Source organism: Eubalaena glacialis, chromosome 6 (assembly GCF_028564815.1).
Source record: "Eubalaena glacialis isolate mEubGla1 chromosome 6, mEubGla1.1.hap2.+ XY, whole genome shotgun sequence".
Classification (NCBI taxonomy): Eukaryota; Metazoa; Chordata; class Mammalia; order Artiodactyla; family Balaenidae; genus Eubalaena; species Eubalaena glacialis.
In genome coordinates, this window is record NC_083721.1 from 124,980,464 (window position 1) to 124,993,699 (window position 13,236).

The following is a 13,236-nucleotide window of genomic DNA, read 5'->3' on the forward strand; positions in this document are numbered from 1 at the left end:
TGACATTTCTTCCTAGATAGTTCATATTGAGTTGCTGGATGCCTTAATACTCAGGACCAAAGAGAATTTTTTTTTTTAATTTATTTATTTATTTATTTATTTTTGACTGTGTTGGGTCTTCGTTTCTGTGCGAGGGCTTTCTCTAGTTGCGGCGAGTGGGGGCCACTCTTCATCGCGGTGCGCGCGCCTCTCACTATCGCGGCCTCTCTCGTTGCGGAGCACAGGCTCCAGACGCGCAGGCTCAGTAGTTGTGGCTCACGGGCCTAGTTGCTCCGTGGCATGTGGGACCCTCCCAGACCAGGGCCCGAACCCGTGTCCCTTGCATTGGCAGGCAGATTCTCAACCACTGCGCCACCAGGGAAGCCCCAAACAGAATTTTTGTATCTATAACCTTCTGATGAGAATTAAACTTGGTACCTTTGCTTTCTGCTTTTAGAAGTTTTCAAGTTGATTATCTCTATCAACATGTCCAGGCCATTCCTAGCCAAATACTGGTGCATATTTGAGTTAATAGGTAAAACTACTGCATCCTTGTAGTAGTTGAACATATTGGTATTTTTCTGTCTCATATTATCTGGTATTTTAAGAATTGAATCTCAGTATTTAAAAATCTCACAGTTTTCATGAAGCATCCATAATTCTACCACCTGAGTCTCAGATCGGTTGCTCCAAATTAGCCGTTCCTTATATGGGACGATAAACCATCTAAGAACTGAATGGTCTGAATTTTTAAATTCTAGTAACTGTCTATAAATGTACTGTCCAATAGTTACTAGCCACAGAAAATAAAAATTTCAGTCCCTCAATTCCAGTAGCTTGCAATTCAATTGCTCAATAGATCATGTGACCCATGGCTACTGTATTGGGCAGGACAGTAATAGAACATTTTCACATCACAGAAAGTCCTACTGGACAGTGCTGGTCCATAAAATTTGTATCTTAAGACTAATGTATTTAGCTGGAAGATTTTTAACTTTCTGCTCTTCCCTTTCACACCTGTCTTAGGTTTTTTCCCCCCTCATACTATAATGAAAAATTTTAATTGTTTGGGCCTTAAAAATAGTCTCACCTCCAAGGCCACGATTTGAACACAAAGTCTGAGGAAAATGACATGTGGAATCGCCATCTGGAGGTTGGTGCAGCGGCAGATCCAGCCATTCTGAGAAATTGTCTGGGTTTGGAGTTACTCCCAGAACTCTGATTTAGCAGTTCCCAAGCTTATAGCAAGTCTGAAAGGAACACAAATCTGTTTTGTATATACAAATAAATCCTCGTACGCTGCATGCCATTCTCAGCCTGCCAGTTTCATCTGGCTGCTCCAGAAAATATAATTCAATAACACATTAGTTAACCTGCATGCAGGGAATGGGGCATTCTGATTATTGAAATGTTCTGGTTGAGTGATTAACCTGATTTTTGCAGAAAAACTGCCAAGGCGAGGGATTTTCTGTCCAAGATGTTGTGCCACTGCAATTCTCTCTTCCAGATGGTCACGGCTGCATTGCTTCTCTCCTCCAGAACTCAGAAATGCATCTCTTTGCTAAAAACTTTCAAATATGCAATTGATACACTCTCAAAGAGGCTTCAAAAATAGATCAATAATGGTGTTTCAGATAATCTTAGAAAAAAGAGTAAACTTAGAAGGAAAAGTAATATCTTTGCCCAAATGTTACACAGTTGTAACACTCGAAGAGTTCCTAACAACAGGGCAACTTCTTCAAATAGTATAACTTCAAAATATTAATTCAGATATTTCATTTTCTTTAGTAATAAATACTTAAAAGTGCTTACTAGATGTTAGGCAATGCTGCAAGGGCTTTGTAATTATTAATTCATTTAATTTTTATAACCACCTTAAAATTAGGTACCAGATTATTGTATTCATTTTCAAGATGAAGAAACTGGCACAGAGAGTTAGGGATGGGCCAAGCTGATCTATCTGAATGCTCACTGGTACAAGAAGTTGTAGCATCAATGAGGGAATAACTAGGTTTATGAGAGGGTGCCCAGCTGAGTTAGGTGGCTCCTACTTCTCCTCCTTCCCCTTCCCAAATATTAGAAGAGTAGAGTTGAGGGGCCAGTATGCGGAAAAGCTAAGAGGGACTCTGGCAATGCTCAATTAGGCCCAAAGTAAAAAATGGGAGTTAAGAAAGGCTTTTCTTAATTTTTACTTAAGTAATTCTTACCTGTAATGTGTAAGGTTGTTAGGGATATATATAATTCATTCCATTTTAATAGATTTGTCTCTCAAAGGCAATTAATTTTTTTCCAATTTAGCAAATATATTTTGAGCAATGGGCTAGCACTGGGAGGGACGAAAGCAGCACAGAATTGACTAAGACATCATTGTGATCCTTGATGGGTTCCCAATTTAACTGGGAAAACAGTCAAACGGAAAGCAATAATCGCGTAAAATACGTTATGAAACACATATGCTGCAAGGGAGGGTACAAAGTGCTGAAAGAGCATAGAAGAAAGAATGGTCAGTTTTGACTTGGGAAATCAAAGCATGTTTCAGAGAGGAGTAGCTTTTGAGATCCAGCTTCAGAGATGAGTAAGAATTCAGGCAAAAAGGGGGAGGAAATTAGAAAGTATAGTTGTGAAACCCATACATCTCAAAGATTTTGACGAGTGCTGTAATGGTAAGAAGCCCTTAGTGGTGAAATAATGAATGGCAGTGTGTGTGTGTGTGTGTGTGTGTGTGTGTGAGAGAGAGAGAGAGAGAGAGAGAGAGAGGGAAAGTGTGGAAGAAGAGAATGAGCCTAAGGAAGGTTTTAAAGATTAAATGAGTTATCATTTTCAGACTACCCAGCAAATAGCAGATATTGGATTCAAGAATTTCTACATCTCATTTCACTGTACTTCACACCAAGGAATTTTTTGCCAAGTTTATTTTAACATTTAAGTAAAAGCCAATAAACAAATACTAGAAAAATCCAGTTTCACTTTCAAATGTGTTTTTCCAGAGTCCAGAAAATATTTTGAACTTCAGAATGGGATAAAGTGGGAAAAGTAAGACTAAATTTCTAAAAATGTTTTATTTGGGAAAACCTTAAATAAATCCTTGCCAGAGCTAAAATGTTGGAACACTACCAATCCCCTCAACCAGAAAAAAATAAAATAGAATAAAAACATTGAAAATATGAGGAATGAGTAACTAATCAAAGTAAAAGGAAAAGGTTTTCTTTGCCCAGAGAGGTTTCATTGAGGTTTTTTTGATGTTCTTATTAGCTACAGAATAGAGTGTAAGTTTTGCATTTAAAATATTACTTTATAGTTGTATTCAATTATGAATTTCTAAGTTTGCATTTTCTCTTATTTTCATCTTTGCTAATTTAATATCATGTTAATATGCCTCAGACAACCTTAGCAAGGGTGACTATAACAATTTTTTTAAACTTACTTTTAGTAGCCCAAAGGGGCATCTTCTTAACTATACTTTTGTCTTTTCTGGCAGATGACATTTGATCCAGAAATCTTCTTCAATGTTTTACTGCCACCAATTATATTTCATGCTGGATATAGCCTAAAGAAGGTAAATATACAGTGATTGTTTTCTTCTTTTATCATTAAGTAGAGAATTTTGCCAACACTAATGAAAAAAATTATTTAATTTTATGGGTTTACCTATTTGGTAAGAATATCATTATCTTAGATCATATGTGATACAGATTCAAATCTGACATGCTTAGAATTCTTCTAAATCCTGCTATGTCCAATATACTGACCGATAGCCACGTGCCATTGAAATGTGACTAGTGTGAATGGTGTGCTTTTACTTTTTTGTTTTTTTTTTTACTTTTATTTATTTATTTATTTTTTAATATTTGGGGTTTTTTAATCAGTCGTTTTTCTACAGTTATCATAGTTTATTTTATTTATTTATTTTTGGCTGCCTTGGGTCTTCATTGCTGTGCGCAGGCTTTCTCTAGTTGTGCCCAGCAGGGGCTACTCTTCGTTGAGGTGCGCGGGCTTCTCATTGTGGTGGCCTCTCTTGTGGAGCGCAGGCTCTAGGCACGCGGGCTTCAGTAGTTGTGGCGCTCGGGCTCAGTAGTTGTGATGCCTGGGCTTAGTTGCTCCACGGCATGTGGAATCTTCCCAGACCAGGGCTCGAACCCATGTCCCCTGCATTGACAGGCTGATTCTTAACCACTGCACCACCAGGGAAGCCCCTGAAGACGTGCTTTAAGTGTACAATATGCACTGGATTTTACAGACTCAGTATCAAAAAATAATGTAAATTATTTCAATAATGTTTTATATTGATTTCATATAGAAATGATAATGTTTGAATATATTGGGTTAAATAAAACATTTTATTATCAACATTCATTTTACTTTTAAAAAACCTATTTTAATGTGGCTACTAGAAAAATTTTAAATGACATATATGGTTTACATTATATTTCTACTGAGCAATATTATTCTAGATGATTATAACCAAAGAGTTTGCTGTGAATTACATTGGGTTTACCCATCACCCATTGGGTGAGAACTTAAGATTGCTTTGCTAATACTCAGCTGTTGATGCTCATAGAGACAAAGTCCGGTTTTGCAGTTTCTATGCACTTGCAAAACATTACTTAGGTGCAGCCTGAATGCTCACATTTCCTAAATTAGTAATTCACATAAAAGTTTAGGTGCTAGCATCCCCAGTGCTGTAGAGTGAGGTTCTGGCCTGAATGAGTTTTGAGATGCAGAGGTAGTGTAGTTGCTTTTCTGCTGCCCACCACCCACTCCAGAGATTCCTAGGGCTCTCCTCCTTTGGCCTGTGGGCTCCAGCAGCCTTTGCTTTTTCAGCACAGGCCTGATTTTCTTGTGTACTCCAGGCTCCCTCTTTCTGTCAGTTCTGGCTACTCAGATGCCACTTACAGAACTGGAAGGGAGTTTTCCCAAGCAAGCATTTGAAAAGATTTAGAAAGCTAGACTTATTCCAGTCATCCTTCCTCATCCCCAGCCCCAAGACTAGGCATCATTTTGTGTGATTCATTAGAATAAACTGTTGTATGTGATTAAGGTTTTGTTTCATCACATTCAGAAGAACTGTAAATCAGAGATCCAATAAAAGTCAAAAGACAACTTAAATCTTTTAGAATAGTGTATTTAAAGTGCTAAAGGGGTTTCAGTGACAACAAAACTTCTGAAAAACTCTGTCTTCCTTTAATCATCCCAGCATCCTGCATGGCCATTGCCCCAGTCCCTTCCCTCTCTCTCAGGTCCAGCCAGTTTTGGCAGTAGTTTCCCTCATCTCTACCCTGTCTCCTTCCAGGTGTATTTTTTCCCCTGTTTTTTTGAAACTTCTGTCCTTTGCTGTGTAAATCAGTTAAGCCTTATTTGTACAATAAGACCAGGAACTAATGCTCCAAAAACAAAATTTGCCTGAACAGTGAGGGAAGGGTGGGGCAATTTATTGCATTTATTTTTATTTCCTGTTAACACTAAGAAGAAAAATGCTGATGTACTATATAAAATATATCTTTTTCTCCCCAGAGACACTTTTTTCAGAACTTAGGATCTATTTTAACATATGCCTTCTTGGGAACTGCCGTCTCCTGTATCGTCATAGGGTAAGTGACATTCGGAGCTCAAGTTCCAGAAGGCTGTAGGGCCGGCGCTCTGGAAATGTGGGAGGAATCTCACATTTCCTGGACTCACACTGACTGGGTGAATTGTCTATTTTCTTCAGTATATCACCTCTTTACACATTTTTCTGACTCAATTCCAAGGCTTGCATGTCTTCTGACAAACACAAGTCTTCAAATCAAAGCAAACTAGAATTAGACTGTTGGATTTTCTCTGTGAGTTTTGAACTTCTGACTTAGGGAATGTGGATAATTTGGTTTGAGTTATGTGAAGCACGTTGCCTTTTTTGGCTTAAATAACGCAGATGTGCACATCGCATTCGTTTTCCTTCTTCTTGGCAGAACCTTACCTATAGTTGATGGGAGTAAAATAGTAACTATACGTTAAGGGTTTTCTTTCTAAGGGAAAGTTTACAAGAGAGCAGTCTGAGACAGACATCTCTCAATATCAGCAGAGTTGTTTAATGCTGGGATACACTGTAGAACGCAGACTTGTTTTTTTTCTCATTATATTTTATTGGTTATGCTGCTAAGCCCCAAGTCTAACTATACGGACTCTGGCTTGCAGCTCATCATAAAGCAAAATGTGGTACAAAATGGTGAAGCCAATCCAATTCACTTATAATCCTATCCAATACGTTAAATCTCCACTGCAGAAAACATGTACAGCTGCTATGACTACGGTGGCGTGGATGTCTTAAATTGTCGATACAGCCAGTTCTACCCTGGAATTTTACTGCATACAGCTGTTATATCCCTAACACAAGAAACTGAGGCTAAAAACACACATTAGTCACTCATCCAGCCTTTTTCTTATGAAATGTTTAGTGTGTGTCACTGGAAGGCTAAGGAGCTATCATTACTTGGACCTGAAAGTGGGGAGCGGGTGGGGGGGTTATTTTGAATTCTCTGTTAAATTTTTATTGATTCAAGCCTAGAACAACTCAGGCTACGTTATATGAAAATGTCCAGCATGGTTAAGGCGGTGAGGAAGCTGAAGATTTTAGCACCTGAAGGTGGAGGCTTGCAGAGATGTAGACTGGGGAGCCTTATAAAATCTGGACAACTAAGAGATCAGTCAACTGTTTGTGATTGAGAGTCACAGTTGACTTGACCTTGCTCAAAGCTTGTTCGGGGTGGGGAGGGGCTTCTCTGTTCTGTGGGTATGCCATAGCTAAATATCCAAATTTCAAAGCTGGCAAGGGCCTCAGAGATCTGTGTAGTTAAAACCCCTCCTTCTGAAGATGCGGAATGTAATATCTTGAAAGGCTAATTAATTGTTTCAGTCTCACCATCTATGAGAAGTAGGACCTTGGTCAGGACAAAATTCAGAACTTCTGCTCTTGATCCAGTAGGTCTTTCCATCACCCCCCTCTTCATTTAGCAATTTATCTTGAATTTCTATACATCCCTAATATTATTCCTATACATTGACACAAGACTCTGAGATGTGTGGACTCTACAAATGATTATCAGTTTATAGCAAGATTGATCTTTAGCAGTTCTATAATATGGAAATCTGAGATTTATAATAGATCCAAATTCTAAACTTGTGGACAATGCTGTCAAATTATGGCATAATCAGTTTCATTATTACTCTGTTTCCTTTGCATAACTGATTTTAAGTATACATAAGTGTATGCATTTATATAATACGCTTTACTATTATTAAAAATCTATACATCTATTTTTAAAGCACAATAATGTATAGTGTGTGTGTGTGTGTGGGTGGGTGTGTATGCTTGCACTTGCGCATTGTATATAATTGACTTGTTCTTAAAAATTTCAATTCAAGAGATCTAGTGATATGTATTTACTGGAGTTGAGAAACGCTTCTAATTGATTTTTAAGGCTGCGATCAATAATTTATAATGAAAAGTGATTTGAATAAAAAGTACAGCCCTGGCAAAACTTTTAGAACCATGTTCCTTGTTTGAACAACAAAATCTTGTAGGGTGCCTTCCTAATGTGGGTCATTAGGTTAAAGTGCAGAAGGGTTAGATAGTTTAAAGATTTTAGGATCTTATCCAGCAAGGTAAGGGAAACCGTTGAATAGCTTTAGCTTGAGCGTGACAAGGTCAGATTTATACTTTAGGAAGGACATTCTGGTGGCCATGTGAAGTGGGAAAAGGGCAACAAGGGGACTATTTTAGAAGCAATTTCCAGGCTAGGTTGGAAGTGATGAGGGCCTAGTCTTAGGCAGTGGCAGTAAAGGTGGATATGGAGCTATCAACTTGTTGAAATCTTGAGAGAATGAGGTCATCCGGGGCAAGCATGTGGAGTGAGAAAGGAAGGTCCTTATGCAACAGCACTATTTGAAGAAAGGAAGAGGTGCCCACGAAGGACTAAGTACTGGGCCCAAGAAACAGGAAGCAAACCAGCAGGGAATGTATCTGGAAGTTAAAGGAAAAGGTAGATGGAGGGTGGACAGTGTCTAACACAGGAGAGGTCAAGTGGGATAGGCATAGGTCCATTGGATTCAACCCCTAGGAAATGATGGGCGACTCCACACTTATGCTATGGGCAGAAATAGAGGAAGAGTATTGGTAGGTTCATTTGTTTGGGGTACTGTACGATGAGAAACAATCATTTATTTTTATGCTGTTCTCCAGATACAATCAGAAATTTTGAAAGAAAGGCACACACTTAAATTCAGACCAAACTGACACTTTCATAATTTGGTGACTCCTGTTGTGAGTCACTCAAACTTACACTTAAGTCTTAGAAAATGACCAGTTATATTTTCTGATAAATTAATGGTGGTAAGAACAATGCAACAAACATTTATTCAGTGCTTAATATGTACCATGCCCTTTTTAAAAGTACTTTACATGGATTATTTCATTTAATCCTCCAAATAATCCTGTTAAGTAGATATTGTTATTACCCTCATTTAACAGTTGAGACAGCTGAGGTTCAGAAAGAATAACACAGTGTAAGTAATAAGGCTGGTATTAGTAACCAAAGAGTTTGGCTCCAGAGTCAAATTCTTAATGCTAAAAAATGTGCTTTACTTCTATGTATTGGTATCACTAAAAAATAGCATTTAGAATATTAAACTAAAGAATAAATGGTGTAAATCAGTCAATATTTATTAACATGCCCCTTGTTTCTTCATTTATCCCCTTAAAAATTCTCACAGACATGAGAGATTTCTATTAAGGAACCCTATCTAAAAGAAATCCACATTTTTAAGGGGAAGAAGGGGGAGGCCTGAGTTTATGCAGATCTATTTATACTTGCATAAAATGGGCAAGAGGAGGGATTCAGGACAGTCAGTTAGATTGGACTCTGAGAATGATTTTATAAAGGAGGCAGATTCTGGGTAGTCATTTAGTGAAGAGGGATGAGGCAGTTGGATTTTCCATACTCTAAAGTGCATTAGTCCTGGTGGGTATGGGGAATATTGTGCAAGTTTCCAAGTTAGAGAGTAAGTCTCACTGAGCAATGTAAGAGAATGTGGGAACTAAAATACTGGAGAGTCAGCTGACAGATGGCCATGAAGCCCAGGATCAGAAATATGTTATATTTTTATTTTTATTTTTAAAATTTATTTATTTTATTTATTTATCTTTGGCTGCGCTGGGTCTTCATTGCTGCCTGCAGGCTTTCTCCAGTTGCGGTGAGCGGGGGCTACTCATTGTGGTGGCTTCTCTTGTGGAGCACGGGCTCTAGGCACACGGGCTTCAGTAGTTGTGGCACCCGGGCTCAGTAGTTGTGGCTCGTGGGCTCTAGAGCACAGGCTCAGTAGTTGTGGCTCACAGGCTTAGTTGCTCCGCGGCATGTGGGATCTTCCCGGACCAGGGCTCAAACCCGTGTCCCCTGCATTGGCAGGCGGATTCTTAACCACTGCACCACCAGGGAAGCCCCAGGATCAGAAACTTATGAGAATGTGAAGGTCACAAAGAGTGACTGTGGAATATGAATGAAAAATCAGGTAGTGGGTCATGGTCTTCTGTAGGTAAACACTGTAATCAAACTACAGGTTGGTTTTAGAGCTGGATTCAGAGGCTTTAGTAATTTAGATCATTGGGTCCATTTAAATGAAAGAGTTATTAACCTTTATTAACTTCATTTCATTTCAAAAATTAGATGTAAATCATCTTTCATATTACATGGGAAAGTTTAACAGTATCCTCCTGGCAATAAAGTCAAAGAAACCTTTAACGATTTTTTTATAGGATGGATTGTTCTTAAAGAATCAAACCATCTTTTCTAGTTTTCTCCCCCATTTTATCACTCAAGCAATATTTTAAATACATATCTTTTTAAATAAAACCCATGTGTTTGAATGATTTTGCTATTCATCTCCTTCATCTTTGGGGACTATTCCTTTATCTTTGACTCCATGTTTCCACTCTATGGCCACACAGATGTGTCATCACAATGACAACCTACCTAATGCTTACTGTCAGCACATACATTTTTGTTCTAAGAACTCATTAGTACCCATGAAGTGCTTGTTCTTCAAGAGCAATGAAAATGATACCCTTTTAGCTTCTCTGTTAATGAGGAATTAAAACAAATGTCACAGTTTCAAAAATATTTGGAAAAAAGGGACATGGAAGACTTCCCTGGTGGCACAGTGGTTAAGAATCCGCCTGCCAATGCAGGGGACACGGGTTCGAGCCCTGGTCTGGGAAGATCCCACATGCCGCGGAGCAACTAAGCCCGTGAGCCACAACTACTGAGCCTCCACTCTAGAGTCCGTGAGCCACAACTACTGAGCCCGTGGCGTGCCACAACTACTGAAGCCCGTGTGCCTAGAGCCCATGCTTACAACAAGAGAAGCCACCTCAATGAGAAGCCCGCGCACCGCAACGAAGAGTAGCCCCCGCTCTCCGCAACTAGAGAAAGCCCGTGCGTAGCAACGAAGACCCAACACAGCCAAAAATAAATAAATAAATAATAATTTAGAAAGAAAGAAAGGGGACATGGATCTAAATGATGAAGAATGGGGTGTTAATGTTAAAACTAGCTCACTTTTTATATCGCATCCCATGTACCAGACACTGACCTATGCTTCTATCTCATTTTATTCTCATAATACCCCTACGAGACAGGTACTATTATTATCCTTATTTTGCATACAAGGATGCTGAGGTTGAGACTTGCTCAAGGTTACACAGTAAGTAAATGGTATTAAATGGCATAGCCAGTCTGACTTTAGAACAGATACACTTAGAATCTCCTTGTCCTCCTCCTCCTCCTAAGATGATGCGTTACATTTCCTGTAGTGTTTTGCAATTAATAACTATATATGCCAGACAAACCAAGTCCTCAATAATTTCAGATTCTTGTATTTATCATTATGGCTAGCAATTATGAAAAATCTGAATGTTTAAGAATGAGCTGTGAATATAATTGCAAAGTAGAAATGGAACCTGTCTTTTCTTACTGGAGGTAGTTGGAGGGACGGTATGAATCCATTTTACTTGCTTAGAATTGCTGGACTCTGTGTAACTCACTCTGGAAAATTTGGATTCAGGAATGTGAGGTTGTTTATATTATTCATATCAACATTCCTCAGGAATGTTGATTTTCCTGCTGGGCTCCTTAATATACCACAGAAGCATGCCTGACACTGCCCTCTTGTGTCATCATGCCTGCTGAGCTGGGGACCCGTAGGTCTAAGTGCCCATGGTGCTGGTTCTGGAATCGCTGTTGCTCTGTCCTTAAATGGGATAATGTATGCTGAGGTTCAGTAGTCCCAAAAGGCTGACTCCTAAACCTGGAAGAAGGAACAAGTGTCTAGAACCAAAACCTGAAGAGGTTTAGTTCATAGATGGAGGCCGAGTGATACCTCAGTGCCTTAAGTTCTAACACTGGAAAGAGAATGACTTAGAGTAGTTCTTAATTCCTAATCCAGTTCTTAATCCAGGAAACACAGACCCTTAAATGGTTCATAGAAGGACTTCAGGGTGGGGCATTCAACCCCCTGAAATCATCCATGAACTTTTCATGGGAGAGAGTCTGCATAGATTTCACTGTTTCATCAGCTTTGCTAAGAGACTGAAGTTGACAAAGGACAAGTATGTTTTTCAAGAGCCTAAGCAAAGAGAGGGTTGGGAAAGGAAGGATTTCACATATCTCCATATTTAAATAGAACTGAAGAATTCTCTAGACTGCATTCAGTGTGGCCATAAAGTCTGGAAATATGCATGCTATTATCTTATCATGTACTATAATGTAAGAACAATAAACTAGCTATTACGTATTTGTCCATGGTCCCAGACTTGGTGGCCATTCTGTATCCATGCCTAAGAGTGTAAGTGCCAGGTGGTAGGGTCTGCAAAATACTACTCATTTTTACAAAATAATGCAAAATCATTTCCAAAGCACTTGTACCAATTTTTCCTCTTAATTTTTGGCAATCTAATAGGTGTGAAGTGAAATTATACTGTGGTCTTTATTTGTATTTCTCTGATTGTTAATGAAGTTGATTATATTTTCACATGATACCTCACCAAACTTTTTGTTCATTTTTCTAATGAGTTGTTTTACCATATTTTCATTAATTTGCCTGATTTCTTTGTATGTTCTGCATGGTAGTCTGTATTCAGTTACATATGCCACAAATATTTTCTCCCAGTTTGTGTCTTGTGCTTTTACTTTTTCATGATGTCTCTTAATGAACAGAATTTATTAAATTTAATGTAGTTAAATTTATAATTTTTTCTTTTATGGTTAATGTTTTTGTATTTTATTTAAAAAATCCTTCCCTACCCCAGAATCAGAAAGACATTTTCTTCTAAAGTGTTTTAAAGTTTTGCCTTTTGCAGTAAGTCCATTTTCCGGAATCGATTTTTGTGTATAATATGAAGTAGACATCCAATTAAATTTTTCTTTCTCAGAGGGACAGCCAATTATTCTAATATCATTTATTGTCTAGTCCCACTTTTCCCCAGTATCTACAGTTCCTCCTGTACTATGTGTTGTGGTTTCTGTTTCTAGACCATTAATTCTATCTTCTTGGTCTCTAATCTATCCCTGCAGAAATACCACACTGTCCTAATTATGATGGCTTCATAATAAGTCTTTATATCTTAAAAGGAAACTCTTCTTCATGAGTACCTTGTCGATTATTATTTCTTTACTCTTGAATATAAATTTATTCCAATGTATATATTTATGAGTATATAATTTTAAAATTTATAAATACATTCTTATATACTTTGTACATATTTGTATAACTTATAACTCTATTTCTGAGTGTTTTCCTTAGGGACCCCCTTGCACATGTGCACCATGCATAAAAACATTTGTAGCAATTTTATATAATAATATATATATTATCATATATAGTTATATATATTATTAATATATATATTATATGATAGCAAAAACTTGTAAACAACTCATATTTCATTAAAGGAGAAAAGAGAAATGTGTATAATATTATACAGCAGTGAAAAGCAATGAAATAAAATTGCTAATGACAATAGAGGTGAATCTTGGAAACATAAGGTAAGATCAATAAATCAAGTCCCATAAGACCTTATTTTTATAATGTTCATAAATGACCAAGATTAAACAATGTTGCATAAGCATACATGCATATAGGTGAGAATGCATATATGCATATGTGTAGTAAATAAGGGAATTAAGAACACAAAATTCAGCAAAGTGGTAATTTCTGGGAAACAGGGAAAAG

The 13,236-nt window shown here is 37.8% G+C and overlaps 1 protein-coding gene across 1 annotated transcript in view; it reads left to right on the forward strand.

Moving 5' to 3' along the window:
• The window catches only part of SLC9A9 (solute carrier family 9 member A9), a 546,145-nt gene that overhangs the window by 37,875 nt on the left and 495,034 nt on the right, over window positions 1-13,236 (forward strand). Inside the window, exons 3-4 of the mRNA XM_061193585.1 lie at window positions 3,458-3,535; window positions 5,491-5,567. Coding sequence (XP_061049568.1) covers window positions 3,458-3,535; window positions 5,491-5,567 — 155 coding nt within the window. The remainder of the gene's footprint in view (window positions 1-3,457; window positions 3,536-5,490; window positions 5,568-13,236) is intronic.